General features: G+C 55.6%; 1 protein-coding gene and 1 long non-coding RNA gene across 5 annotated transcripts; one reads left to right on the top strand and one right to left on the bottom strand.

The window, feature by feature from the left end:
- Positions 1-3,774: 3,774 nt before the first annotated feature.
- Positions 3,775-20,079, top strand: RGS14 (regulator of G protein signaling 14). 4 transcript variants are annotated; one of them, XM_087867784.1, is made up of 16 exons: positions 3,775-3,887; positions 4,765-4,989; positions 11,896-11,917; positions 12,093-12,271; positions 12,635-12,727; positions 12,811-12,954; positions 13,362-13,505; positions 13,609-13,720; positions 14,047-14,159; positions 14,603-14,806; positions 16,556-16,632; positions 16,869-16,995; positions 17,078-17,159; positions 17,267-17,313; positions 17,391-17,505; positions 18,966-20,079. In XM_087867784.1, the coding sequence occupies exons 2-16, from the start codon at positions 4,945-4,947 to the stop codon at positions 19,121-19,123; spliced, it is 1,662 nt and encodes a 553-aa protein (XP_087723910.1). In that variant the 5' UTR covers positions 3,775-3,887; positions 4,765-4,944; the 3' UTR covers positions 19,124-20,079. The 4 variants fall into 4 exon arrangements, with proteins under 4 accessions (XP_087723910.1, XP_087723912.1, XP_045653038.2 ...); XM_087867786.1 differs by having other exon boundaries at positions 3,776-3,887; positions 19,597-20,079; XM_045797082.2 differs by lacking the exon at positions 18,966-20,079 and adding an exon at positions 17,754-18,472 and having other exon boundaries at positions 3,777-3,887.
- On the bottom strand, positions 9,995-12,959 carry LOC123792179 (uncharacterized). Its single transcript, XR_006779665.2, has 2 exons — positions 12,838-12,959; positions 9,995-11,519 (listed from the first exon to the last, which is right to left on the bottom strand). It is a non-coding gene; the product is annotated as an uncharacterized LOC123792179 (long non-coding RNA).
- Positions 20,080-26,585: the final 6,506 nt, after the last annotated feature.

The raw sequence follows: 26,585 nt of genomic DNA, 5'->3' as shown, positions 1-26,585 counted from the left end.
CGAGATGCCCTTCAACAGATGACTGGATTAAGAAGTTGTGGTCCATATATACAATGGAATATTACTCAGCTATCAGAAAGAACGATTTCACAACATTTGCTACAACATGGACAGCACTGGAGGAGATAATGCTAAGTGAAATAAGTCAAGCAGAGAAAGACAACTATCATGTGATTTCTCTCATCTATGGAACATAAGAACTAGAATGATCAGTAGGGGAAGAAAGGGATAAAGAAAGGGGGGGTAATCAGAAGGGGGAATGAAACATGAGAGACTATGGACTATGAGAAACAAACTGAGGGCTACAGAGGGGAGGGGGTGGGGGAATGGGATAGACCGGTGACGGGTAGTAAGGAGAGCACGTATTGCATGGTGCACTGGGTGTTATACGCAACTAATGAATCATCGAGCCTTACATCGAAAACCGGGGATGTACTGTATGGTGACTAACATAATATAATAAAAAATCATTATAAAAAAAAATAAAAGGTTATTATAAAAAAAAAAAAAGAAGAGAAGGGCCATATGCACCCCAATGTTCATAGCAGCAATGTCCACAATAGCTAAATCATGGAAGGAGCCGAGATGCCCTTCAACAGATAACTGGATTAAGAAGTTGTGGTCCATATATACAATGGAATATTACTCAGCTATCAGAAAGAACGAGTTCTCAACATTTGCTACAACATGGACAGCACTGGAGGAGATAATGCTAAGTGAAATAAGTCAAGCAGAGAAAGACAACTATCATATGATTTCTCTCATCTATGGAACATTAGAACTAGGATGATCGGTAGGGGAAGAAAGGGATAAAGAAAGGGGGGGTAATCAGAAGGGGGAATGAAGCATGAGAGACTATGGACTCTGAGAAACAAACTGAGGGCTTCAGAGGGGAGGGGGGGTGGGGGAATGGGATAGGCCGGTGATGGGTAGTAAGGAGGGCACGTATTGCATGGTGCACTGGGTGTTATACACAACTAATGAATCATCGAGCCTTACATCGGAAACCAGGGATGTACTGTATGGTGACTAACATAATATAATAAAAAATCATTAAAAAAAAAAAAAAGAATTCCCAGTCGAGGGCGTTTGCTACTCCCAGCCCCTGTAGTGCAGTAGAGTTTAAGAGGGAGGAACAGACCGGGATCCTGTCCCGAGCCCCAGTGACGGTTGGGACCCACCCGGATCTAAACCATCTTAGTGCATGCCCGCCGCAGCTGGAAGCAGCCAGGAATGGTCCAGAAAAGCTACCTGTGGACCAGAGTTCAAAAACTGCTGGCCCACAGCAGAATAGAGCTCTGTTTTACCTGCTCATGCTATTTCAATACGATTTAAATATCGATTTTTTAAAAAAAAATTTTTTAAAGATCTGGGGCGCCTGGGTGACGCAGTCGTTGGACGTCTGCCTTCGGCTCAGGGCGTGATCCTGGCGTTATGGGATCGAGCCCCACATCAGGCTCCTCTGCTGGGAGCCTCTTCTTCCTCTCCCACTCCCCCTGTTGTGTTCCCTCTCTCGCTGGCTGTCTCTATTTCTGTCAAATAAATAAATAAAATCTTTAAATAATAATAATAATAATAATAAAATTTTAAAGATCTTATTTATTATAGGGCGAAAACGCACAAACCAAGGGAGAGGGAGAAGGAGAAGCAGACTCCCTGCTGAGGAGCGATCCCAGCCGAAGGCAAACATTTAAATGACTGAGCCATGCAGGAGCCCATCGATATTTTTAAATCGATAGACTTATCAGAAATCCAAATTTCCGGTTTTTCCAGGAAAATCTGCACGCTACACCCATGGGGCCCTACAAAGGCCTTCCTCTGCTGAGCTAGCCACCCCGCTGGCCACTAATTTATAGCACCTGCCCAGCCCCTCTAGGTATTTGAATTAATAACCCCTGTTACAGAGCACAGGGTTGGGGGTGGAATCATTGGTTGGTTGCTCCTTTATTTTATTTCAAGAATCTTCCCCTTTTGAATGAGTGAACTTACTCAAGATTAGTGCTGAGACAACTTTTCTGGATCACATATTTTTGATCAGCTTATTATTAAAGTAATACACTCATATATGTTGTACAGACATATAATACAACAAAAGTCCCCTGCCACTCCCCTCCCAAAGAGTATTCCCTTCCAGAAATTTATCTATATCTATACAAACAAGGATATGTACCTTCCACTAGACCTCTAGGAAGGCTGGGATTTTTGCTTGTTATGGTCACTTCTGAATCCCCAGCATCTAGAACCACACTTGGCACAAAGGAAGTGATTAATAAGTAATTAGTAAAAATACGAATATTTGTTCTAGAACCTGGAATTGGGTCATGAGGAATGAGTAGGAGTTTACCAGCAGGGGGAAAGCCATTCTCAGCAGAGGGAACAGGAGATGCAAAGGCCCAGAGGGATGCCTGAGAGCATATGGGATGAAAGCAGTTTGGAATGATTGAAGAGAGGTGGGGGAGAGTGTAGCGGAGGCCAGAACTTGAAGGACCTTAAATTTCCAGCTAAGGAACACGGCCTTTTTGTAGAAAGCAATGGGATGGTTTTAAGCATGGGAGTGGCCAACATGGATTTTTCTGGCTATGGTGAGGAGAAGAGATTGGAGGGGGGGACTACCCTCCCAGGGTGGGGAGACTGAGTAGAAGGTCGTTATGACCAGACAAGAGATAGCAAGGCCTGATCCAGGCAAGTCTCCAGAGGGAAGGGGGATCAGATCTCCCACAGAGAGACTAGGTATCAGTAACTGATCCCCTGTGGGAAGCCAGGGAGAGAGAAGTTGAGAACAGCGTTCTGAGCGCTGGAGGGGAGAAAACTTGATACGGATTAAACAGTGGGAAGTCCCAGGGTTGACTGGGGTCCCTGGGGTGAAGACGTGGTCAGAGCTGAAATTGGCATCCACAGTGGAGAGGTGAGGAGAGGAGAGGCTAACCTTAGCAGGGGTCAGAGCCTGTAATGGGGCCTTTTTGGGGAGAAAGATAACCATTGGCCCAGGTGCAGCTCCTGGCACCCAACCACACATACTCACAACTTGGCAGTATCTAACTCGATGTGTAACCTTGAGCAACTCACTCCTCTCTGAGTCTCAGTTTCCTGATCTGTAAAATGGAAATAACGAGCACCACCCACAAAGAGGGTGTAAGGATCAAATGAAGTTGTATTGGGGGAAGACCCTGTGAACGGTTAAGCCCTTCATGAAACCTAGGCCCAGATCCACAGCACAGCAGATGGACGGGCAGTCGCCACTGTCACCACACACCCTATAAACCCCTCCCAGGCACATTGCCATTGTCACACACCTTATTAAGACAATGCTCCAGGCCCAAAAGCAACCCCCAATACACATACCAAGTCTGACTGAATCCCTCTATCTGGGGGGCCTGGAGCAAGGTGTCTGGGAAGAGGGGAGTCAGGGCAGGGTGACTAGCTGCTCTCACAACTAGACTCGAAAATCATTCCTCACTCACATAACAGTGCAAAGCTAGTGTTCCCGGTGGTTGGGTGCCTTCCCTTTGGGCCCTAATACAAAGACCCTGTCTCCTTCCTCCTGTGGCCCCACAATCCCTTCATCTCCTGCATCCAGCCAGCTAAAGGTGAGGGAGACAAGGTGGAGGGCACACAGTGCATGAAAGTCTTGGCCCGGAAAAGGCACCCATCGTTTCATTCACATTTACTTGGTGGGACTAGTCACAGGCCACTCCTGACTGCAAGTGAGCCTGGGAAATTAAAGTTTAACCATGTGCCCAGAGGAAGAGGACATGAACTTGTGGTGAAGAGTCAGTTGTTTTCTGCTCACAGCCCTAGAAGGAGATAGTAGGATAGAGGGTAGAAAACCGAAGAGGGGCCCAAGCCAGGGTGCTGGGTGACTTGAGGGCGCTAAGCTCATGCGTCAGGTAAACGCAAGTCCTTTTAGTGGGTGCATGCCTGGGTAAGAAAGAGGCCGACAGAGGGCCGGCTAAGGGCCCTGAGTTCGGCTGGCCCTGGGCCGCGGCTGGGAGGGCAGAGTGTCTCTCTTCAGCTGACGGTCCTGCACCGCGGTGGGATTTTTGTGTGAGTGAGAATGAACACGCAAGCGTCCCACACAGACGCCACCGATGCCCTCCCCTGCCCGGGTGGGTGAGCGCGTGTCACCAGGGTGGCTGAGGACTTATGTGCCTGTTACGTGCCCCTGTCCAGGAGACTAGATATACACACCCAGGGGTTTCTTCTGAAGGGCGAGACTGTGTGTTTAGAACACGCACACCTGAATGGTGTGTGTGTGCATGACCGTGCGTGCAAGGTGTCCATCTGTCTGTACACTTGGGCACGTGCCTGGGCAGTGTCTGGGGTTAGAGGCAGTCACTCTGCATGTGCACAACTGTCCTGGGGGGGTACTGAGTGTGCACATGTGCAGCACACACTCAGCAGCTGTGAGATAAGTGTGTGCTGAGTAACATACATGTGTGCATACTCAGTGCGCATGTCCACAGGTTCATGCAAGTCCCCGCCAGGGTGCAAAAAGGTGACTAAGTGTGTGCTCAGACGTGACCTTGGAGCTCCCTGGGCTGAGCCAGACCAGGCTGGGCTCCTTCCTGGGCACCCAAGGGCCTCTGAGAAGTGCTGATAACAGTGTGGGCACTGCCAAGGGTGCACTGGTGGCATATGTGTGCGCCTGTGAACGTGCGTGCATGTGCGTGTCCGTGTGTGTGTGTGTGTGTGTGTGTGTGTGTGTGTAGGAAGAGGCATTCGCTCTCTTAGACCTTGCTTCTTTCTGTGGTTCGGTTTCTATAGAGACACTTCCTGTGGCAGAGAAAAGAGGTAGTGAGCTGGTGTTTCAGGATGTGAGGGCCCGCAGGAGCAGAGCCGGGCTCTCTCTGTTGCCTGCCTGCCGCCGTGCGAGCTCTGGCCAGGGCTGCCCGCGGTCCCCATGGTGGGCACTCCTCACGGCAGGGACCCGTGAACAGCGGCGGCATGCCGGGGAAGCCCAAGCACCTGGGTGTCCCCAACGGGCGCATGGTGAGTGTGGGCTCCAGGCCAGGCCCGTGGGGAGGGGGTGGGCACACCCAGGGTGGAGCCCAGGAGGCACAGCCGGCAGGGCTGGGCAAGAGCTTGCATGCTGCCAGCGGCCGGGAGAAGTTGGGTACAAACAGGAGCAGGCAGGGGGACCTGGGACTTTCACCCTAGGACCTTCTAGATGGCCCAGCTGGGGACCTGGGGCAACCTTGGAGAGGAGAGCAGAGTACAGTGGGCATAGGCTTCTGGTCCCCACTGCTCCCTCTCCTGCCACTTTGTCCCATCCAGGGCTGCCTGCATCCTAGGGCAGTAGGGAGACCTGGCACGCCCTTTGACCCCTGCCTACCTCCACAGTGGCCCAGGGCTCCACATCTGACTTAGCCTCGGCCTTCCCCCCCCCCCCTTGTCCTGATGCCCAAGGTCAGGTAAGGGGTAACCTTCAGTGGGTCACTGCCCCTCAGCTGGACCTGCTCCAGAGGCTTCCTGGCAGAGTGAGTAGTCTTTGGGCAGCCTGAGATGGGTCAGCAGGGTCAGGTCAGCTTGGTGCAGCTTGTCTTTTCTATTCCTGGGCTACCAGGAAGGGTGGGAGTAGCTGGGTGCTCGGATGCCCTGGCTACTGCTACTGCCCCACCCCCTAAACTCTCTCCCTGGCTGCTTGGCCTCCAAATCAGAGCCATGCTCGGACAGTTCAGCTTCATTATTCATTCAGCTGATATGGCAGACTGTGCTGGGCATTCCTTCTCTCCCTAGGGTACCAGCCCACTTGGCAGAGCCCCAGCCCCTCCTAACAACTCCAGGAAGGCCAGACAGTGTCTTAACCTCCAACCTAGCCCTAGCCTAGGACTATGGGACAAAACCAATGGGTCTAGAAAGACCTGGGTTCCAGTCTTGGCTCCATTGTCCCTTACTAGGGGTCCTCTCTGACCCTCAGTTTCTTCACCTGTAAAATGAGGAAATTGGAACAGTCTTCAAAGACTTGTTAAGATAATTAAGTGAAATGATGAATACGAGGCCCCTGACCCATTGTGGGGGCTCCGTAAATGTCAGCCCAATGCCTCCCTTCATTTTCAACCCCTCTTCAAGGATCCCCTGCCTCATTCAGAAACTGAGGTTTTACTCACGCTCCTGCCTCCTAATTACCAAGACCTTTCTCCACCTCTCCTTCTTCCAGTGTCTCTTTATTGCCCAGCCCCAGGCTAGCTGGGTGGGAGAGAGGCAAACCCCACCAAAGCTGGCCCAGTCCCCCACCTCACTGTCTTTACCATCAACCTAACTTTGAAAGTTCAAGAACCTAAGGTCCTCGCACTCCAACCCAGAGGCATGACACTCAGGTGTCCGGGCCAGGCAGGATCACGCCCACTCTTATGCCCACCCTAGAGGGCAGCTGGGTTGCTGCTTCTGAGCAGTGCCCAGAACTGGAGGGCAACTGAGGGTGCCTGGAGACAGACCCAGCCTCTGCCCCTCCCACGTCAGCCCATGACTTCTCTACCCCAAAGTCAATCAGACAAGGGAGGGCACCCATGTTCTGCCCCTAGCCCTGGCAAGCTCACAGATGCCCTGGCTCCTTGCAGCAACCATCACACACAGGTTCATCTTTGCCCTTCCTGGGTCTGTTCTGAACTCTCCATGTCACCTCTTGGAATGCTTGCTGGCCATCGGTCAGCTTTCTGAGGTCATGCTCGGCTGACCCCGGGAGGGGAGGACAGGCGTCAGCAGGAATGCACATAGAGGCACCTGTGGAGCAGGCAGTAGGCTCCTTCCACGAGTTCCCACCCCCACCCCCCCGCCCCGGGAAGCTCAGAGGAATAAATGACATGCTGAAGGCAGCCAACAAGTGGAGGGGCCTGCATTTGAACCCGGCCTCTCTGACTCAATGCCAGTGTTCCCCCACCTCCCAGAACTGCCTGGCTCTGTCCTCCCCCACCTCCCCCCGCCACCACCCCCACCCACGGCTGCCATCATTCCCTGCTGAGGCGGCTTCATTTGTCAGCCTCATCTTTCTGCCACTCAGCTTGTCAGGCAATTGCAATGAAACCTGTCACTTAGAGATGGCTCCCAGCCCCCTCCCAGAGACATTGCCACACAAGCCCGACTGCCACTTCATTTGTTCATGCGGTCGGTCATTCAGTCCATGGCCCCTCCATAGGTCTGCTCTGTGCTGGCACTGGAGACGCAAACCCATCGCCCTAGCCCCTGCCCTCCTGCAGCTCCTGGTCCGGCAAGGCACAAAACACATGGGTACAAATACCAGAATAAAATTCAGATTTGGGTAAGAGCCACGGGCCCGGGGTAGAGAAAGCTTGAGGAGGACTTGGGAAGGGAAAACTGACTTGTCAGATCATTTTGTGCATCGTGGTATGAAGTCCCTGAAAGGATGTGCCATCTGGAAGAGGGGCTGGCATGGGGAAGGGTCTGGGTGTGGGGAAACACAGGGTGTGTGTACAGGGACATGGCCTAAGGGAAGCTGGGCCTAAAGCCTGGAGAGTGGTGGTTAGCATATCCTGTCACTCTCAGGGGGCCCAGTCAGTCTCCCCACCTGGAGAGACCTGCAGGGCAGAGCGTCCTACAGCTCTGCCTGAATTCTTGGCGTAGCTCGGGGCTAGGGTTCAGCCCCCCAGGTTGGGCTCAGGCTGAAGGGGCCAGGCACCCAGGGTTCTCTGTGCTTATACCCAGAGATGATCTTGGGGCCTCAGTTTCCCCAAACTAGGATGAAATGAGATGATGGTACAGAGTGCCCAGCACAGAAGACGCTAAGTAAATTGGCCCTCCCTTTGAGGTCTGACGTCTCCAGAGGGCAGAGTTCAAGAGGACCCCCTGGGCCCTTTACCCTTGAGTGACTTTGGACCCCTGCATCCAAAGGGCTGAGGCCCTGGGCCTCCCAGCCCCCCTTGTACATCTCCTGTCTGCCCAGGGAGGCAGCTTGGTGGAGGGAAGGCCTCAGGCTCCAGTTGGGTATACTTGGCTTTTAACTTCAGCTCGGCCACTTCCCCACTGTGTGACTTCTTTGGGTCTAGGTTTTCTCATCTGTAAGATGCGGCTAATAACACCTGCTACACAGGATAAAGATTTGAGGATAGAGTGAGAACATGGATGTGTACTGGCAGAGAGAGCCTGTCACACAACTGGAACTCAGAAACATTGGGCCACTCCGCTCTCACCTCAGTATCCTTAGACACCAGTGGCTCTTCCAGGACCCAAGAAAAAAGTATGGCAGACTGAGCCCAACCATGGGTCAGGGGTGTCACCTTCCACCACACCCTTCCTCATCCTTTCTTCCCCTTTTCTCCCATTCACCCACCACTTCTCCTCAGGCAAGCCAGGGTGGCGCAAGGCCAGCCCTGCTCAGCACAACTTCCCCAGGCCTGGGACACTGGGCAGGCGGGAGCCCCGGGCAGAGGCATCAGCATGAGGTCAGCGGAGCCCCTGACAGCTGCATGCCTGCTGCTTTCACACACCCGCTCCCTCTTCCTAGCAGCCCCAAGAAATTAGGAATGCTGAGCCCCATTCTACCCAGGGGGGTAACTGAGGCTCAGGGGAGGAAGTTACTTGGCCTTGAATGGTGGAACTGAAATTAGACTCTATCCTCACTCCCTCCCACCTCCGGGTCTCTGTCCCTACTCCATCGCAGCCCCACCTCTATGGATCAACAACCAGGGGGGCTAGAGGGACTGGCCAAGGTGAACTGCGGGCCACAGAGACGGGGCGTTCGGAGGTGAAGGATCCCTGGTGGAGAGAGTGCCAGGGCCTCATGGGAGGGCAGAGGAGGGCTGCTAGGGCCCTCATGGCGGCTCATTAGCACCAGAGCAAGGAGGGTGCTTCTTGGGAGGGAGTTCAGGTTGGTTCCCTCTACAGACTGGGCCTGCCCTCTGGGAGCTACCAAATTTTAAGGAGAGAGAGGCCTAGACACGGGTGGGCGAAGTGTGGTGGAGAGGGGTTCAGGGCAACTGGTCTTTGGAGGTGACTGGAGTCAAGAGCAGAGATTGGAGAGCAGTTAGTTCAGTGAGGGGAGCAGGAACAGTACCCAGCAAGAGAAAGCAGCGAAGCAGGAAACAGGAGTGAGAAGGGCTGTGGGGGACCTAGAAAAGTTCGATAAAGTGTAGGGTAGAGTGAGGGGGAGGGGAGTGGGGGAGGCTGAAGGGGTTCATTCGTCAGGCCCAGGCTGAGCTTCAGCAGCTGCTCCACCCCGCAGGGCGGGGAGCTTGGTCACGGCCACAGCCACGACCTGGGAGCCGGCCTAAAGACGCTGACAGTCAATTCAACATAATGTCGAGAATAAAACAAAACAGGAGTGTGGGCTGGCTTCAGCTGCAGGCGACTGTGCCCTGTCTATGGCTCCAGGCCTGCCCCAGCCGCCGCAGGGCTCTGAGCTAGGGAGAGGCTGAGTGCAAGGATGGAGAGCAGGGGGCGAGAGGCCAGTGTGCGAGGCGGGATGGAGGACTAGGCGGCCACCGTGGAGGGGGAGGCCGGATGGTTCCCAAAGCCCGCGGCAGAGGGTGGTGACAGCAGCCCTGAGGTTGCCAAACCCACCGAGCTGGCGGCACAGGCAGGTGCGGCATGAGCGGAGCTGCCAGGAATGGAACGAGGAGGCTGGGAGGGGCCCTGGGCTTCAATTTGTCATCCTTGCGCACCCTGGGAATTGGGACTTTCTCCGGCAGCCAGCTGCTGGAGTTGACTCGAAGAAGCAAAGAAGCCATCAGATGGGGGTGCAGAGGCATGAGGGCGAGGGTGCCGAGGGTGGGAGGGGGCACCTGCAGACGGGCCCCACGCCCAGCCGCGGTCTGCACAAATTTTCTTTGCTCTTCAGCAGCCTCTCACCTCCACACTCCAAGTGGGAGACGAGGCTCAGGGAGGAGCCCGAGGGCGTAAAACTGGAAAAGGGTAGAGCAGGGATTCGAAGCTGAGTCTGACAGACCCCAACCCCTGTGTTCTTTCCTCTGTAAGAGGGCTAGCGAACTCCGAAGTGGAGCGGGGTCAGACACCAATACTAACGTAACAACAGCAGTAACAGTAACCTTCGTGCCGGATAGTGTCCTGAGCTCCTTATCTGTATATTTAACTTCTTTCGTCACAGCAACCCTTTGAAGTCAGAAGTATCTGCCCCATTTCTATAGAGAAAGAAATGGAGGCACAGAGAGTTGTTGTGCCTTGTCCAAGAGCTCACAGCACACATTGGAACTCAGGCAGTCTGGGGCAGCGCCTGCTTCCATAAGTAACAGAAATGCATCAAACTAGCCTCATAGACCTCTGAGGAGGACGCGAGCCCCTTCCAGGGAAGGCAGTGGCTGCTCAGTGCCCGCCAGCGTTCTCGTGTGGTTAAGAAGCTCTGGGTAGCTGAGGCATCACAGGAATTCATGCAAAACTCCTGATTTTTAAATGTGGGAAACACCTTTCAACTTAAAATGAAAAAATAAAACAATCTTGGGCCTCCTGGGTGGCTCAGTCAGTTAAGGCCACTAAAAAAAAATGAGGGACAAGATATTAATAATGTCCTTCATATTTACAGGCCAGCCCTGGCCCACAGATGTGGGACCTGAGCGTTCCTAGGTGAGAGTGGGGAGCAAAGACGGAGATTCCAGCTAGGAGGGCAGGGAGAGGCTTCCTGGGGCAGATGTGTGCAGACCTGTTTCCAGTGGGGATGTAACAAAGGGACAGGTGGTAGAAACTCCTGCGACAGGCCTAGTGAGAATACAGGATGCCGGGGGAGAGGGGAGGAATTGGGGATGATTGAGCCCAGGTGGTGGGAAGAAAGACAGGAAGGATGTAGGGAAACTGTTCGGTGGTGGCAGAGGCGGCTTCCTTTGGGACTGGCTGAGTTGGAAGGGCTTGTGGGACATTTGCGCAGAGATGTTAGCAGGAAGGTGGCTGTGTGGGTTTGGATCTGGGGAGATGTGGGAGGGGGAAAGGGCCCAGGACAGAGTCAGAGAAGGGTAGGTGCCACCTTGCGTGGGTAGGAGATGAGGAGGAAGCCGGAGGAGCTGCTAGGAAGGTAGGAAGACCAAGGGAAACCACTGCAAGAGTCATTTTGAAAGGAGGGTTTTTTCTATTTCACTAATGGTTGGGATTCCCAGAGAAGTCGGAGTTGTGCCTGGGGGCGGGGAGGGGAGGATGGATTTGGTCTCTACAGAAATGCTATTCACCGCATGGTCTATGGGCCAGCACATCAGCATTGCCTGAGAGCTTGTTAGAAAGGGAGAGTCTCCAGCCCCATTCTGGACCTACTGAGACTGAATCTCCAGAGATGGGCTCCTATTGGTCATTTCAATGCACACTAGAGTCTGAGAATGACTGTTCTATACTATAAAATAGCATCCTGGAACCAGGCTAAGGTGGGGTGGGGCCCAGGGTCTCTCAGGATCTTCCTCTCCAAGAGGAAATAATTCCAACAAAGAGATCACTGGCTATAGAGACACTAACAAACATTGATACAGCACTTACCATATGCTGGCCACCGTTCTAGATGCTGGAAATGTCCTAAACTGATTTGATCCTCACAATAGTCCCAGGAAGTAAGTTACTGTTATTATCATCATCCCCTATTTGCAGATGGATACAAACAAGTAACGAGTCACGCAGCTAGTAAATGGCAGAGACAAGATTCAAAGTCTATGCTGATACCCGCCATGCTGCACACCTGGGCTTACCCCGCAGGTGCTGGGGGAGGAAGGAACCAGGGGCAAATGGAAAGTAACTGGCATAAGTCCCAGCACGCAGTGGTCAGCACATGATGGAAGGGGAGCCAGGGGGAGCCTGAGCAAAATGCTGGGCAAGCAGTGACCTGGCTGGGAATGCCCAGCATGGCCCTCCAGGGGGAGGAGAACACAGCTCCTGTCCTGGGTCCTGAGCCCAGAACTGTCCCTTGAGAATCCACCCTGGGCTCTGCTCTGACTGCCTACCTTGGGTCTCTTGTAGGTTCTGGCTGTCTCAGATGGAGGTAAGTGACAGAGGGTATGGATGAGGCTTGCCTGGGCTGGGGGAGGGCATGTGGAAACAGGGTGGGGACACCTCTGTCACTTGCTATCTTCCCAGGGAAAATACCTAGAGATGGGGTTGGGCCAGGAGCTGGGGAAGGCCACAGGGTTCACCACCACTTGTCCATCCACCTACAGAACTGAGCAGCACGGCTGGGCCTCAGGGCCAGGGCGAGGGCCGAGGAAGCTCCCTCAGTATCCACAGCCTCCCTAGTGGCCCCAGCAGCCCCTTCCCCACCGAGGAGCAGCCTGTGGCCAGCTGGGGCCTCTCCTTCGAGCGGCTGCTGCAGGACCCGCTGGGGCTGGCTTATTTCACTGTAAGCCTTGGGGTGGGATTGGAAGGGCAGATGGCAGTGGCCACTATAGTGTATGTGTTTGGGGGGTGGGGTGGGCAGTGGGCATGGTAGAAGACATGGATGGAGCTTCAGGCTGGCCAGAGTGGGATTCCTCTGTCAGCTGCCTCCTCCAGCCTTTCTTTGGCACCTTCTTCCTGTTCTCTCAGCAGGGAATTTAACTCGTCTCTGCCTCTCATTTTCTCTCTGTGCCCTCCAGTCTGGCCCCATCTGTCTGTCTGGCCCTATCTGCCTGACTTGGCCTCTTGTCCCTTTCTCTATCCCAATTCTTGCCCGCATCTCCTGACTGGGTCTCTATGTCTCTGACTTCCTCCTCCTCCGCGCCAGGAGTTCCTGAAGAAGGAGTTCAGCGCCGAGAACGTAACTTTCTGGAAGGCCTGCGAGCGCTTCCAGCAGATCCCGGCCAGCGACACCAAGCAGGTGGGGGAAGGGGAGCTAGAGCAGAGCGGTGGGACCAGAGCCTGGGCCATGTCCCTGACCTTCTCCTGTCCCCCCTGCAACAGCTTGCTCAGGAAGCCCGCCATATCTACCAGGAGTTCCTGTCCAGCCAGGCGCTGAGCCCAGTGAACATCGACCGGCAGGCCTGGCTAGGCGAGGAGGTGCTGGCTGAACCCCGACCGGACATGTTCCGCGCGCAGCAGCTTCAGGCGAGTCTCCTGGGTCTCCTGGGACTAGGGGGCGTGGCCTTGGAAGAAAGCGCAAGAGGCGGGGCCAGATCCAGGGGCGGAGCCCGATTGTAGGGGGTAGGATGGGGGTGGAGTGGGAAACGGAAAAGGGCAAATTTGGATGCCCGCACCAACGTAAAACGCAGGGGCAGGGCGTGGGTCAGAGGGCGGTACCAGAGGCTGCGGCGAAGCAGGGGCTAGAGGCGGAGCCTAGTTGAGCTCGAGGCTGAGTCAAGAGTGGGGGCGGGGCGGACCAAGGAGTTGGGTGGGAGGGGCTAGGGCCTCGCCCGCCAGGTTGGGGACCCAACCAACCCGAGGGCTGGGCCCGGGTAAGCTGGCGGAAAGCCGAGCTCGCTCCCCGGCTCACCGCCCCGGCGCTGGTCCGGCAGATCTTCAACTTGATGAAGTTCGACAGCTATGCGCGCTTCGTCAAGTCCCCGCTGTACCGCGAGTGTCTCCTGGCGGAGGCGGAGGGACGCCCCCTGCGGGAACCTGGCTCCTCCAGCCCGGGCAGCCCTGACTCCACGAGGAAGGTGCGGACGAGGGGCTGTGGGAAGCAGATCTGTAGGGCTGTGCCCCTGGTCTGTACGTGGGCTGGAGTCCAGCCCGGTGCCAGCGCCTTTCCTGTACCCGCAGAAGCCGAAGCTAAAGCCCGGGAAGTCGCTGCCGCTGGGCGTGGAGGAGTTGGGGCACCTGCCTTCTGCTGAGGGCTCTGGGGGCCGCCCGCTGCGCAAGTCTTTCCGCAGGGGTGAGGGTCAGAGGCTACAGAGAAGAGTAGGGGTGGGAGTTTGGGCAAACTTTGAGAATTTCCTCCTTCCTCCTACTTGTCCCATAGACAGTCTGTAAATCTGTGAAAACCGAAATAGAGTTCCCTGTGACCACCACGTCCCCCCCACCCCGTAGTTTGGTTTCCAGATTAGAGCAGAAGTTTGGGAAGCCCCCTCAGTAGCAACACTCCCATGGTCCCAAGTCGCGTTAGACCCCTGCAGTAGGGCTCCAGCGGGGTCCACCTGGTTGTGGAGAAGGGGGTGTAGGGAGGAGGGGCTGTTCTGCTCACTGCTCCCTCTCCCCTAGAACTGGCAGGTGGGGCCCCAAACTCGGCATTGCGCAGAGAGTCCCAGGGCTCCCTCAATTCGTCTGCCAGTCTGGACCTCGGCTTCCTTGCCTTTGTCAACAGCAAATCTGAGGTGAGCCGGCTGCTAGGGGAGATGAAGAGCAGGCTAGGGCCACTACTCATGCACCTTTGTGGGGCCGCCATCATTCCTAGTCATGGTCCCCACTTCCATCTCCCTGCTGCCAGCCCCTCATACTCCTTACTTTCTTCCTGTCCTCACCACCTTGGGCCCCATGCACGGCGTGGGGGTACGTTCTCTCTGTGTGTGTGCACATGTGGGTGCCCAGGTGTGCACAGCAGGTGCATGTGGGTCAGTGGGAGGACCTGTCTCGGGTGCCCCTACGTCTGGGTGAGCATGCATATGTTGGTGTAGGAGGAGTATCTTTGCTGGACTAGAAGTGTGCCCTTAGGTGTGTGTGCGCGTGTGTACCCCAGTGAGCTTACCAGTCTGCGTACCTCTCTGCATGTCCCTGAATGTGTATATATGACCTTCCCTCCGCTCCTGCCCCGAATCAGAGCCACCGAAAGAGCCTTGGGAGCACAGAGGGTGAGAGTGAAAACCGGCCAGGGAAGTACTGCTGTGTGTACCTGCCTGATGGCACAGCCTCCTTGGCCCTGGCCCGACCTGGCCTCACCATCCGTGCCATGCTGGCAGGCATCTGTGAGAAACGAGGCCTCTCTCTACCTGACATCAAGGTCTACCTGGTCGGCAATGAGCAGGTGTGAATCTGGCCTCGTCCCCAACTCTCACTCTCTTCCTGATCCTGACCCCAACTCCATTCCTGTCTCTGCTCAGCTATGACTTCAACCCCAATTCCATTCTTATCCTCACCCCTTCCTAATTCCAGTCCCTGACACAACCCTGCCCCTCCCCCCATGCCGAGCTCCAAAGCAACCCTGTACGAACTCCTCAAACTCAGGCTTCTGCCCTCATTCCATGAAAGTCCCATCCCTACCCCACCCCCCTCCCTGCTTCCAGCTTCACCCATCGTCTTCACTGTGTTGCTCTGGGGAGGAAGAGTGGGGGAGAACCACTGCCAGAGCTGGGTTTCCCCCATCACTCCCAGAGTTCCTACTGGCCATCCTTGAAATGGCCATCAGGGGCACCAAATGCACCTAGCCCATGAAGAACTTTTCTTGAGGTACAAACGAGCATTAAGCTTTAAAGAGGAGTCTAAGGAAAAACTCACTTTGAACTAAACGATCCAGTAAGCGGGACCTAAAGAAAGAATGCTGCCTTCCAGGAAGACCCTGCAGGATTTCATTTGCCCAGACAGGACCTAAGGCCCTGCCAGGTGGGTGGGCAGAGGGACCCAGGCCTGAGCTCTGTCCTCCAGATCCACAGGCTGGAGGTGAGCAGGGCAGGATGCAATCAGGGAAGAGAAGCTGAAGCTTCAGAGAGTTTCTAGGGCAAGGAAGGCTTTTCTGGCTGGTTCCAGGAAGGCTTCATAGAAGAGGCAGCTGTTGATGAGGGGAGAATGAGGATGGGGAGGAGTTTGCCTGGCAGAGCTGTCGGGAGAGAACCTTCTAGGCAGAGGGAACAGCTGAAATGAAGTTCTGGATGTGGGTACGAAGCGCAGGGCAAGTTCCAGGGCCTGGAGAGTGGGACTGGGAGGGCAGCAGTGGAGGAGCTCTGCCCACTCAGGCCACCCGTGCAGCCTCTGAAGCCCAGATGGGCATTCATGACTGCTAACTATAACTCCCCACCCACACTCCACCTGTCCCTGCAGCACAGCATAGGCCTATCCCTGCAGGACGCTGCCTGCCTGCCCTGGGCTAGTGCAGACAGCGGGGCCTATAGGGGCAGTAGTCACGACGCCTACTGTCCATGTACCTACTGTGAGCCCGGCACTGTGCCAGATACTTTACCTCCTTCTGGCCTCACAGCGGTCTTGGGGGAAGGGCTCTTGTTGCAGTGAGGAGACGAGAAGTGTCCTTAGTAGGTGGGGATGGAGAGAAGTGGACAAGTGTCAAAAAAGGGACAAGGCCCGGGTAGCTGAACAAAGGTGTGTGGTGAGGAAGGAAATGCATCCAGCTGGTCTGGTTGGGTTTCACGTGCCTGAGAGACAAGGGGGCAGCTGTCCAGGAGGCAGGTCCTGGCCTGGCCTGGCCTGGCCTGGGAAAAGGCGGCCCCATGATACAGGACCTAGGCCTGCTCCTTATCCAAGCAGTGTCATTCCCATCCCATGCTCACCCCACTCCCATGCTTCCTGTAACTCCGTTTCTTTTCCAAAGCTGTCCAACCTTCTTGCCCCCCTTCTCCCTGGCCTTGGCAGTATTAGGCTCCCACTCCAGTCGTGTGTCTTACTCCATCCGCACCTCTACGTCTTGCCCACCCATTGGCCCTTCCCTCTGACCCTTAGGGGGCCCCAGTGGGGGCCATGGAGGAAATGAGGTGGTTCCCTTGGACCCTGGGGATGGTTGGGGCTGGGGAGGGAGGGACTCTGAGACCCTGCCTGGCATTTGCAGAAGGCGCTGGTCCTGGATCAGGACTGCACCGTGCTGGCAGACCAGGAAGTGCGGCTGGAGAACAGGATCACCTTCGAGTGAGTACCCCTCCTCCCAGGCTTGGGTCCTGGGTCCCAACACTTGTTTGGGTCCCAGTTCAGGCTGTTGGCTCCCCCTCTCAGGTCCCGCCCCTGGTGCTAACTGCTAAAGGCCCACTCCCAAGTCATCCCACCCCCCAGTTCAGGCTCCGCCCCCTCTTGAACCTGTCCCTGGTGGGTTGGGGGAGAGGCGGGGCCGGCTGTCTGCCCTTCCGCAGCGCGAGGGTCCCGTGCAGGGTCGAGTTGGTGGCTCTGGAGCGCGTGGTGCGGATCTCCGCCAAGCCCACCAAGCGACTGCAAGAGGCGCTGCAGCCCATTCTGGCGAAGCACGGCCTGAGCCCGCAACAGGTGGCGTTGTGCCTGGTGAGCTGGGGGACAGCGGGGCAGGGCAGGGGCAGCCGGGAGCGGGCTGCCTGTCTCGCGGGCTGCTGACCTGTTCCCACAGCCAGGCGAGAAGCAGCCGCTGGATCTGGGGAAGCTAGTGAGCTCGGTGGCGGCCCAGAGACTGGTTTTGGACACTCACCCAGGTAGAGAGAAGCAAGGCCCCGGGGCTTGGTCCCTGGAGATGGCTTTGCCCAGAAGGAAAGGGGTCCAGGTGGGAGGCAAACAGTAATGGTGGTGCTCTCTGCCATAGGTGTGAAGATTCCCGACGCTGGAGACATAGCCCAGTGCTGCAGCCAGGTGAGAGAGAAAGGGCTCCCCCTTCGACCCACTGCACCTCCTCTCGCAGTTGTGGCTCTGACTCCACATTCTCACAGGGCGGCCAGCCTAGAGCCCAGAACAAGGCCAACCATCACCCTCCACTGTCTCTCAACTCGCTGGCGGAGGCACCCAGTAGTATCACTGGAAAGCGGCAGACCTGTGACATTGAAGGTACTTTGGGGATGGCGGGAGCTAGGGACCAGGAGCACGGGTGGGCGGTATCAGAGAGGCTTGAGCTGAGGCAGGGACCTGCATGTCTTTGGGGCTGAAAGAGTGTCCATTGGGCTAGGGGACCAGAGGGACTGAAGGGTGGGAGGGGGTTAGGGGGTCTGTGGTCATAGTAAGGGCAGCAGGACAGTGGTGGGCTAGCATAGGCAGGCCTGCACCAGTGGGCCTCTTGACTCTGTGGCCACCCCTAGGCCTGGTAGAGCTGCTGAACCGGGTGCAGAGCAGTGGGGCTCACGACCAGAGGGGCCTTCTGCGCAAAGAGGACCTGGTGCTTCCAGAATTTCTGCAGCTGCCAGCCCAAGCGCCCAATTCCCAGGAGAGCCCACCACAGACTGAATCAGAGGTCCAGCCCAAGCGGGACCCCTCAGACTCCACTGCCCGCTTGGCCCTCTGACAGCTGCCCAACAGTCCAGGCCGTCTGCATGGCACCTGGCGGGCCAAGCATGCCACGGGCCCGCTCTGCATGCCCTGTCTGTGCCATGAGTGTCCCTGGCCCCTTCCTGCCACGGGCAGGCCCGCAGGAAGAGCTGGCAGGGGGTGGGGAGCGGGGTCAGAGGAGCCACACCCCACAGCTGCCACCACTTGGTCCCTCATCGGTTCGCTCACCCATCCCTTGCTGCCAGGTCACTGAGGGGAAGCGGGCCTAGCCTCCCCAGTACAGGCATGCCCAGCACAGAGGGGTGGCGTTGGCGGTGCCAGCCTCCCCACCCTGTGCAAAGCCTCAACAGGGAGCAGGACGAGGGGCTGGCCCCTCCTCAGGGAGCCGGTATGAGTAAGGCCCGGGGGTGCAGGCAGGCAGCCCCTCACTCTACTCACATAGGCTCTGCTGGACATATGGATTTTGCAGTTGGCCTGGGGCATCTGGGTTTGTCCTGGATGTATGATACTGTTATTATAATAGTAATTGTTATTCTCCCGTGAGGTGTGTTCCTTGTGTGCCTGTCTACTCCGTGTAACTGCCCCCCCCAAGCTATACTGCCTCTGTCACCGAGGTCAGTGCCAGGAAGCCCTCGGGGACCTCAGGATGTGCCCCCTGACTTCCTGTTGTCAGAACTTCTCTTCCTGACTGCACAGAGTATTGGGGTGTGAATATGAGAGACAGACAGAGACGGGGAGGGAAGGAGGAAGAGGGGAGGGAGGAAGGAAGAAGAGGGAGGGGAAGACCCTTCTGGGGAGCTGTGCCTCTGCCCCTGTCATCACGCCGTTCCTCAGTCTCTGGGTCTGAGCAGAGTATCGCACCAGGTTGCTGTCCTCTGCTTCTAGTGGGGCTTGAGTGCGTCTCTGCACACATGTCTGTGGGCTCCTTTGGATACACTGAGGACCTTGTGGAGGATACTGGTTGTTGTGGTGGGACAGTTTCTGTCCCTTGCCTGCTTTGGCTGGGTGGTCATCCCTGTCCCTAGGCAGCCCACACAGTGAGGGGGAGCAGGGAGGACCTCCCAGAAGGAGGGCCCAGCATGTGGGCCGAGAAGCCACGCTCAGTCCCAGTGCCGCTGAGACAGAGGAAACAAGGAGACATGGGAACCTCGGGGGACGCCTGGGGAGTGAGGGGCCCTCCTGACCACCTCAGGCAGGTCAAGTTGTCTTCTCCGCTCTAGTTCTTTGTGCTTGCTGTCCCCTCTGCCAGGAACTGCCCGCCCCCGCCCCCGTTCATGGCACCTTGCCCTTGAAATTCCTGAGAGAGATCAGTGGGGTTTGCTGGCCCATCATGCCTTTCTCCAGAAGTCGAACCCAAGCCTTTCTCGGGGGCCTTCAGTCGTCTGCCCCCCCTGCCCATTTTGCTTGGCTGGGTTGACCAGACCCACTAGCTGCTGGGGGCGGGGGGAACGCCCTCATGACCCAGGCCTGGTCAGTCAGAGTTTGGTGCAGGGATGACCCTCTGACCCCAGTCAAACCCTGTCCTGGTCATCTACCGTCTCCCGGGGGTCTGCACTGAAGATGTGCAGGGGGAGAATCTGCCAGCGCAGGAGAGCAGGTGTGAGAGAGAGGAGGAGATTCCTGACAAAATTTACCAGAACACCTACATTCACCCAGGCCTGAAGTGAACCGGCCCTAGACGTTCTCATCCATGCAAGCCAACACATTCTTGCTGCGTGCGTGTGCCTCTGACTCTGAGCGGGTTTCTAAGACCTGCAACCACCGAAGTCCTGCTTCACTGTTCAGCTTGAACACCCCAGCGGAGCCTTCCCTGGGCAGCTGTTGCTGGGGTCTAAATGTTTGTGCCCCCCCCCCAAATCCCTATGTTGCTACGCCGGTCCCAAGGTGATGGTATTAGGAGGTGGAGCCTTGGAGATACGCTTGGTCGTGAGGGTGAGCCCTCATGGGTGAAGTGAGTGCCCTTAGAAAAGAGATCCCAGAGAGCTCCCCTACCCCTTCCACCCTGTGAGGACGGAGCTAGAAGCTGGCTGTCTACACCCTGGAAGAGGGCCGTCACAGACACCAAACGTGCTGATACGCCGATCTTGGACTTCCAGCCCCTAGAACTGTGAGAAATAAATTTCTGTTGTTTACACACTACCCGGTCTCTGGTATTTTTTATAGCAACCCAAACGGACTGATACCAGATATAAAGTGCTCCCCAACTTCGTTCTCTACCATGCTGTCCAGTTTTCTTCCTTCTTAGCGCTCATCCCACTCTGTAATGACCATGTTTACTTATTTACACTTGTTTGCTGACAACATGATAAACACGCCCTGATGGCAATGACCTTGTCCATCGTAGTCAACGCTGTATCCTTTTGCCCCAGTGGAAAATGATTCCGCAGCCTCAGATAGACCCAGTGAAGGATGCAGGGACAGCAGGGCAGTGGGGGCTCTGGGCAGGGAACTGCATAGCACTGGGATCATAGTCTGTGGCCAGATGGGGGTAGGGAGACAAACCCATGTCCCTTCCCCAATCAGCGGCAGAACCTCCCTTATACTTCCTGGGCCCTGGGGCTTCTCCCTTGGGGACAGAGACACCTTTTCATGTGCCAAGATAGAGAGGTGGGGACACCAGGTGAGAGATGGGTACCTTCCCAAAGTTGCCAGATCCTGCAGGCAAGCCCACCCTTCACCCACCCCTGCCCCTCTGCAGACCTAGCAGTGATGCTTACTACTCTTAGGGAACATCGGATGCAATTGTCCATGATAGAGGAGGTCATGGGTCCGATGGAAGAGCTTCTATAGATGTTAGCTCCTGCAGAGGGAAGGAAAATTCACATCAACTCAGGCCCCCAAGTCAGGCATGCACCATCCTTCATTTCATTTTTGTCCTCATGACAAAATAACCTGATGGGGTTGAAATCAAGGCTATAGGAGGGGAAGTGACGAGTCCAGGATCCTGTAGGAATTTGTTGCTGGAGCTTGGCCAGCACATCGGCTGTCTGACTCAGGGACACACACCAGGAGGGCCCATATGCTGCAGGAAGCCCTGATGGGAAGCCGGCACCCTCTCGGGGCAGGACACATTGATACAGCTGCTCTGGGGAGCAGCTTGGGAGTTTCTGCTAAAAATTGAAAACACACAGCATGTGACCCCAGCAGTACCACCAGAGAATCACTCCTGGGCACAAGGAGCCCCATCCCTGCAGGGTTGTCTATGACCCAAAAACTGGCGAACAGACAAATGTGGGTGGGGTGTGGTGTGGGGTAACAAAAAGGTGGGGGTGTGTCTATGCTCTGCAATACCGCACAGCAGATAAAGAACTGGGGAGAGCATGTCTTGCTGTGGGAAGTTCTCCAAAATGTGTTATTGTTCGGTAAAAGAGCAATGCATATGACATGATACCTTTATATAAACCACAAACACAAAGACACACTTATAAGGATGCAGAAAGAATAGAGAATGTTCTAGAAGGATACATGTCAAACAGACAGGAAAATGGGGACGGGACCAGGACTACTACTGGGGGTAGTAGTCAAATGATGCTTTCATTTTAGCTTTAATGCTTTTTAAAGGATGCAATTAAAATAATTATAATAACACTAAGAACTTCTCAAGGCCACTTCTTTGTCACTCTGGCCCACTATCCCTTTCTCCAGAAGGAGAACCAATTCTTCCTTTGGGGGCTTCAGCCCATCACCTTCCTTGGCCTACTTTGGCTGGCTGCTGTGTCCCTCTGCCACAATCCCCCAACATGTCCCCCGAAGCTGTCCTGGGCTGAGGGAGACCCAGCTCTCTCCTCCCATCTCTGCACTCTCAGATCCCTCAAGGTCCTGGGCCCTCACTACAGCAATAGGGGTCCAGGGACAAAAGGCACCAGCTGGTCAACCCATAGGCCGTTTTCAAAGCCACTGAGCTGCATGGAGCTGGACTCCTGAGTGGCTGGGAAAAGTCATAGAGCTGCTTCCCCTCAGCCACCAGATGCAAAGCCTGGAGGGGAGTCTACCTATCCACCCAGCACCCAGTGTGAAGGAGGGGAGAGAATACACATTTGCTGACTGCTCTGCAGCCCCCAGCACCCCCACCGGACAGAGGACACAGGCAGAGAAAGTGGATCTGACTGCCTCGAGGATGGCCATAGGATCCAAGCCTCTGAGAAAGAAACTTGCTACCTGTCTCTGGTCCCCTTTCCTCTCCTGACAGTCATGGGGACAGTCAAGAGGATGGGATAGGATGGGCACAGGGCAAGCACAGAGCACAGTGACCTGGGCTCTGGGCCAGGGCGGGGGCAGGTAGAGGCGCCAGCTCCTCACCTGGTGCCCGGTTGGAAGTGCTGACCCAGCTGGCAGATGCTCCTGGGAGCAGATATCCCTACCCCCAGGAGTGAGCACAAGGTGCACCGCGCAGGGGGCCTGGCTTGGTGGTCAGGTGACTCCAGTCTCTGGGGAATTAGAGGCTGGCATTCAGCTCTCACAGGGAAAGAAAGGCCTGGATGGGGAGGAACATACATGGTTGGTTATGTTGAATCAGATGCAGCCCAGGCTCATACCATTGCCCAAAAAACAGGGGGCACCATTCATGCCCCTGGTGGTCCTGGCGGGCCCAAGAAAAGCGGAACCATGAACACATGTGTGTGTCCTGTGATTCTTGCATTGTCTAGGCAAGGGCTGCTCTGTAACCATCTCAGCTCTTATCTCCAGAGAACTGGCTTGGGGGTAAAACAGGCAGAAAGCCAAGGAGAAGCGCCATAGAACCGGCACGCCACTTCCAGGCCAGCCCAGGATGCTGGTGGCCAGAATGAAGTCCCGGCCAGCTAAGAGGGGTGGGCAGCAATAACCCAAGTAGGCCACCATCTTTCAGCTTTGTTGCTGAGGGGCTGAAGGAACCCAGAAGCCAGACCCCAAACTTGGAGCATGGAATATGCCGCTGGAGCTTGGAGCCTGGAGCCCAGACCAGAACCTGGAGCCAAGAGCCTGGAGTCTAAAAACTGGAGTCTGCAGGGGCACCTGGCTGGCTCAGCAGGTAGAGTGTGAGACCCCCCGATCTCAGGATTGTAAGTTTGAGCTCCAGGTTGGGTGTAGAGATGACTTAAAAATAAAATCCTAAAAAATATAATAATAAAATAAAAACTGGAGTCTGGAATCTGGGATTGGAGGTTGCAGCCTAGAACCTAGAACCCCTGCCCTGCTGAACATTGGATGCCTGGAGCTTGGATTCTGGAGCCCGGAACCCAGAGTTTGCACCTGAGAATTTATAGTGCAGGGCTTAGGGCTCTAGGTCCAGAACACAGAGCGCAGGACCTGAGGTCTAAAGCTGGAGCTCAGAGCTTCTGGTCTGGAACCTAGAAGCTGGAGCATGGGACTGCCATCTGGGAGTATGCTGTCACCCTCAGGCCTGGTCCCTGAGGCTGGCATGATGGCACAAGGCTGGAGCCACACAAGGAAGGGAGCTGTAGGGGAAGAGGTGATTTCTGAGAAAAGCCCAAAGCAACCTCAGCTCTTTTGGCCACAGACTTTGGCCTCATCCGTCAATGAATGACCAGTGCCTGGGCCACCAGGATTAAACATTACTCAGGGCACTTATCCCCCAAACAAGGATGGGCATCCTCAGGTCAGCTGCCCCTGCCCTGGCTCGAATGTAGCCTGCGGCACCCCTTCCACACAATGTGGGAACCGGGGCTCTGTTGGAAGAGCATCGCAGGGCCCTGCCTGCTCTGTGCCAGGCAGCTCAGATGGGAAGTCCAGACTCTCCAAGAGAGGACAGAGTCAACAGGGCCAGGGGAGGGATTGTTCTGTTCCCGGAGGGGAGGTGGGAGGTGGTCCCTATTATGTCACACAGCCCATTGGTGAGACCACCTGCTCACGTCTGTGTCTGTGTGCAGTGGTGCTGGCCTGAGTGCTGGGGTGGGATACTCACGGCCAGGTCCACCCTGTGCAGCAGCATGCTAACTCACAGCGGGGCTTCCATGCTGGTTGGAGAAATAAGCACGTTGGTTCACGGAGACAGGAGGAGCCCTGTTGTGGGATTACACTGGTCATTAGTCAGCTCTCCCAAAAAAATCCAGTTCGTGGAGGGATGGTCTGGCGTGTTGGTTTTTCTTCCCTTGCTTGTCCTCAAACTTTAGGTCCTGCAGAAAACTTACATGCAGCAAACTGTGTATTTAAAGGAGCCAATGGATCTTAGCCGAGGATTACAGAAACAGCTGGTCGTGCCAACTTCCCCAGTTCGCTCCGTTCCTGGACCAAGCACTTGTTCTTGGGATCGTTCTCTACTCTGCTCGGCAGTCATGCTGCTCCTGCAGAAACTGTTTTCATTGGCGTGACCAAATTCCCTATCTGTCAGTCTGTCACATTCACGTTGGCCATGCCGTCTCAGCTCCCACGTCCTGCTCCTTCCCAACCCGTCACAAGCTGTCCTCCCCAGTACTGCCCCAGGACAGCTCGCCCAGGCCACTAAATCTGCTCTGTCCTCACACTATCTGACATCTCTGTGGCATCTGACTTGGCTGACCGGGATGTCTCTCTCGATGCGGGGGTAACCTTGGCTTCTGGGGCATCTGCTTTTCTGCTCTTCTTCCCAATCCCTGTCATGCCTCAGTTTCCTCTCAGGAGTCCCTCTTATTTTTGCTGTCCCCCCAAATATGGGTGCTCCTCCAGGCTCAGCCCTGGGCCTTCTCCGTCCGCAATGTGCACATTCTCCCTTGGCGGGGGGCATCTTCACAGGCTACGCCTGAAGCTCTTGAGGCTGTGACAGGACGCTGGTCTTTGTACCAGCAGGGGCAGGTTTGAAAAGAGAAGGGTGACAGAGTCAGAACTGCATTTTGAAAAGCAGGCTGGCTGCTACTTTGGACTAGATCGGGGGGCACAAGGGCAGAAGGAGGGAGAGCATTTGGTGAGAGATGGCGGACCGGACCAGGGAGGCAGCAAAAGGATGAGGGAACTCCTGCTGAAGGGAAATCGGGAGCACTGGGGGACGGAGCAGAGACACAGAGGTGGAGGAGAAGGACACGTCAAAGGAGTTTGCTCTGTTTCTGGCTCACAGCAGAGGACCACACGTGCTCACTGAGGCTGGGAGCGTGCGGGAGGCCCTGTCTGGAGTGAGGAGCACATCGTGCGCTTCGGACCCTCAGATCCAAGTGCTCACACCTCAGACACCGTCTGCACAGACGGATCTTGGCATCTTCCCTCCAAAACATCTCCTCCTCCCGGGTGCCATGTCTCAACGTGAGACGCCGCCAACCACCCAGGCTCCAGGCCCAGAGGTCTGGGGGAGGCCGCAGCCAGAGCACGGGTGGGCAGACAGGGCAGGAGGCAGCAATCGGGGGACAGGCAGAGTCTGTCACAGCCTGGGAGGAGGCAGAACGTGAGCGGGAGGAGTGGAGATGGACAGAGGGGCAGAGACGTGGTCGCCTTCTCCATGCTCTCAGGAGTCCTGGAAACAGCTCTGGCCAGGTCCCCAGTGTTGGCGCTTTCCCCACTGCTCTAGTGGCCACTCACTCAAATCCATTCAGAAGCGGTCACTGTCTGCAGCATTTTATAATCATGTCTCTTGCAGTGCATTGGGTTGATAACTGCATCCTTCCCTAAACCCCAAGTTCCATGAGAGCAGGGAAGGTAGACTTCAAAATCATCAAAGATCCTAACCTTATTAAAAAGAAGCACCCCCAGTTCATAAGGAGCACCTTGGTTACAGCCGCTCCTGCTCCAGGTCTAACCAGAGCAGGGCAGGGGAGAGGAATAGGGCCTGTGGTCGAGGTCCCTGGACCCACTGTGGATGGGGGGTGCCTGGATCCAGACAGCCTCTGAGCCCAACGTGACTTTAACAGGGCTTGTGAGCCCAAGGACGATTCTGACGCAAGAACTCAGCACTGACCGCCTGTCCCTGGCTCAGAGACACCCCTCCCACCCATGCACGAACCCCAGTCTCACCCAGATCACTCCCTCCAGTCTGGAGAGTTTCTGGGACACCGAAGGTTCACTACATAAATTAGGGTTCAGGACAGAACATGATGCAACCATTAACAACAACACTGGCACCGAGCGTAAATACACAGGGAAAGTAGCACCTAACGGTAGGTGGAGAGAGCAAGATGCAGTTTCTCCTAGACAGTAAGATCCAAATAGGTGAAAGAGGTAGAGAGAAAAGGATGAGAGGCGCTGTTCTGTGAAAACAATGTGTCAAAGAAGCAGGATTGTTTTTATTTTCCTTTTTCTGTGAATGGAGACCTTTCTAGGAAGCACTAGGTGGCTGATTGCCTGCCTCAGTTGTCCAGAATCTCCCAGAACAAGTCATAAGGCTATATGGCTGATTTTCCAAACCAGGGCACTTTTTCAGTGAAAGGGAACTCTGGGCCAACAGTCATCAGCCAGGACTTGGCCAGGCAAACCAGGACTTACGGTCACTCGACCCAAAACCAATCCCAGCTGCGGCTCTGCTTCCCACCCCTCCCCGATCCCCTGGGGGTTTTGTGGCCTAAAGTGACAGAGCCACAATGTGGTGGTGCCGGGATCCAAACCCAGGTGGGCCTTGTTCTCTGCTCTTTACCCCTTCGACAGAGAGTCCATTATGAACATTCCCCAGTGGACAACTCCACAGTGCTCTGCAAATTAAGTACAAACTAGTTAACTTTTGTCACATTAAAGGGAGCTGTGCAGAAACG

Source organism: Ursus americanus, chromosome 15 (genome assembly GCF_024610735.1).
Source record: "Ursus americanus isolate L20-20 chromosome 15, mUrsAme1.1.p, whole genome shotgun sequence".
NCBI lineage: Eukaryota > Metazoa > Chordata > Mammalia > Carnivora > Ursidae > Ursus > Ursus americanus.
Note: the sequence above shows the minus strand (reverse complement) of the source record. Positions and strands in the feature narration are given on the sequence as shown.

What these genes read in the sequence shown, in the direction of transcription:
- RGS14 (XM_045797082.2), top strand. Translation starts at nt 4,945, where the DNA reads ATGCCGGGGAAGCCCAAGCACCTGGGTGTCCCCAACGGGCGCATG. An exon ending in GTGTCCCCAACGGGCGCATG is followed by an intron (nt 4,990 to 11,895) that starts GTGAGTGTGGGC and finishes GGTCTCTTGTAG; the next exon opens with GTTCTGGCTGTCTCAGATGG. An exon ending in TCCGCGCGCAGCAGCTTCAG is followed by an intron (nt 12,955 to 13,361) that starts GCGAGTCTCCTG and finishes CTGGTCCGGCAG; the next exon opens with ATCTTCAACTTGATGAAGTT.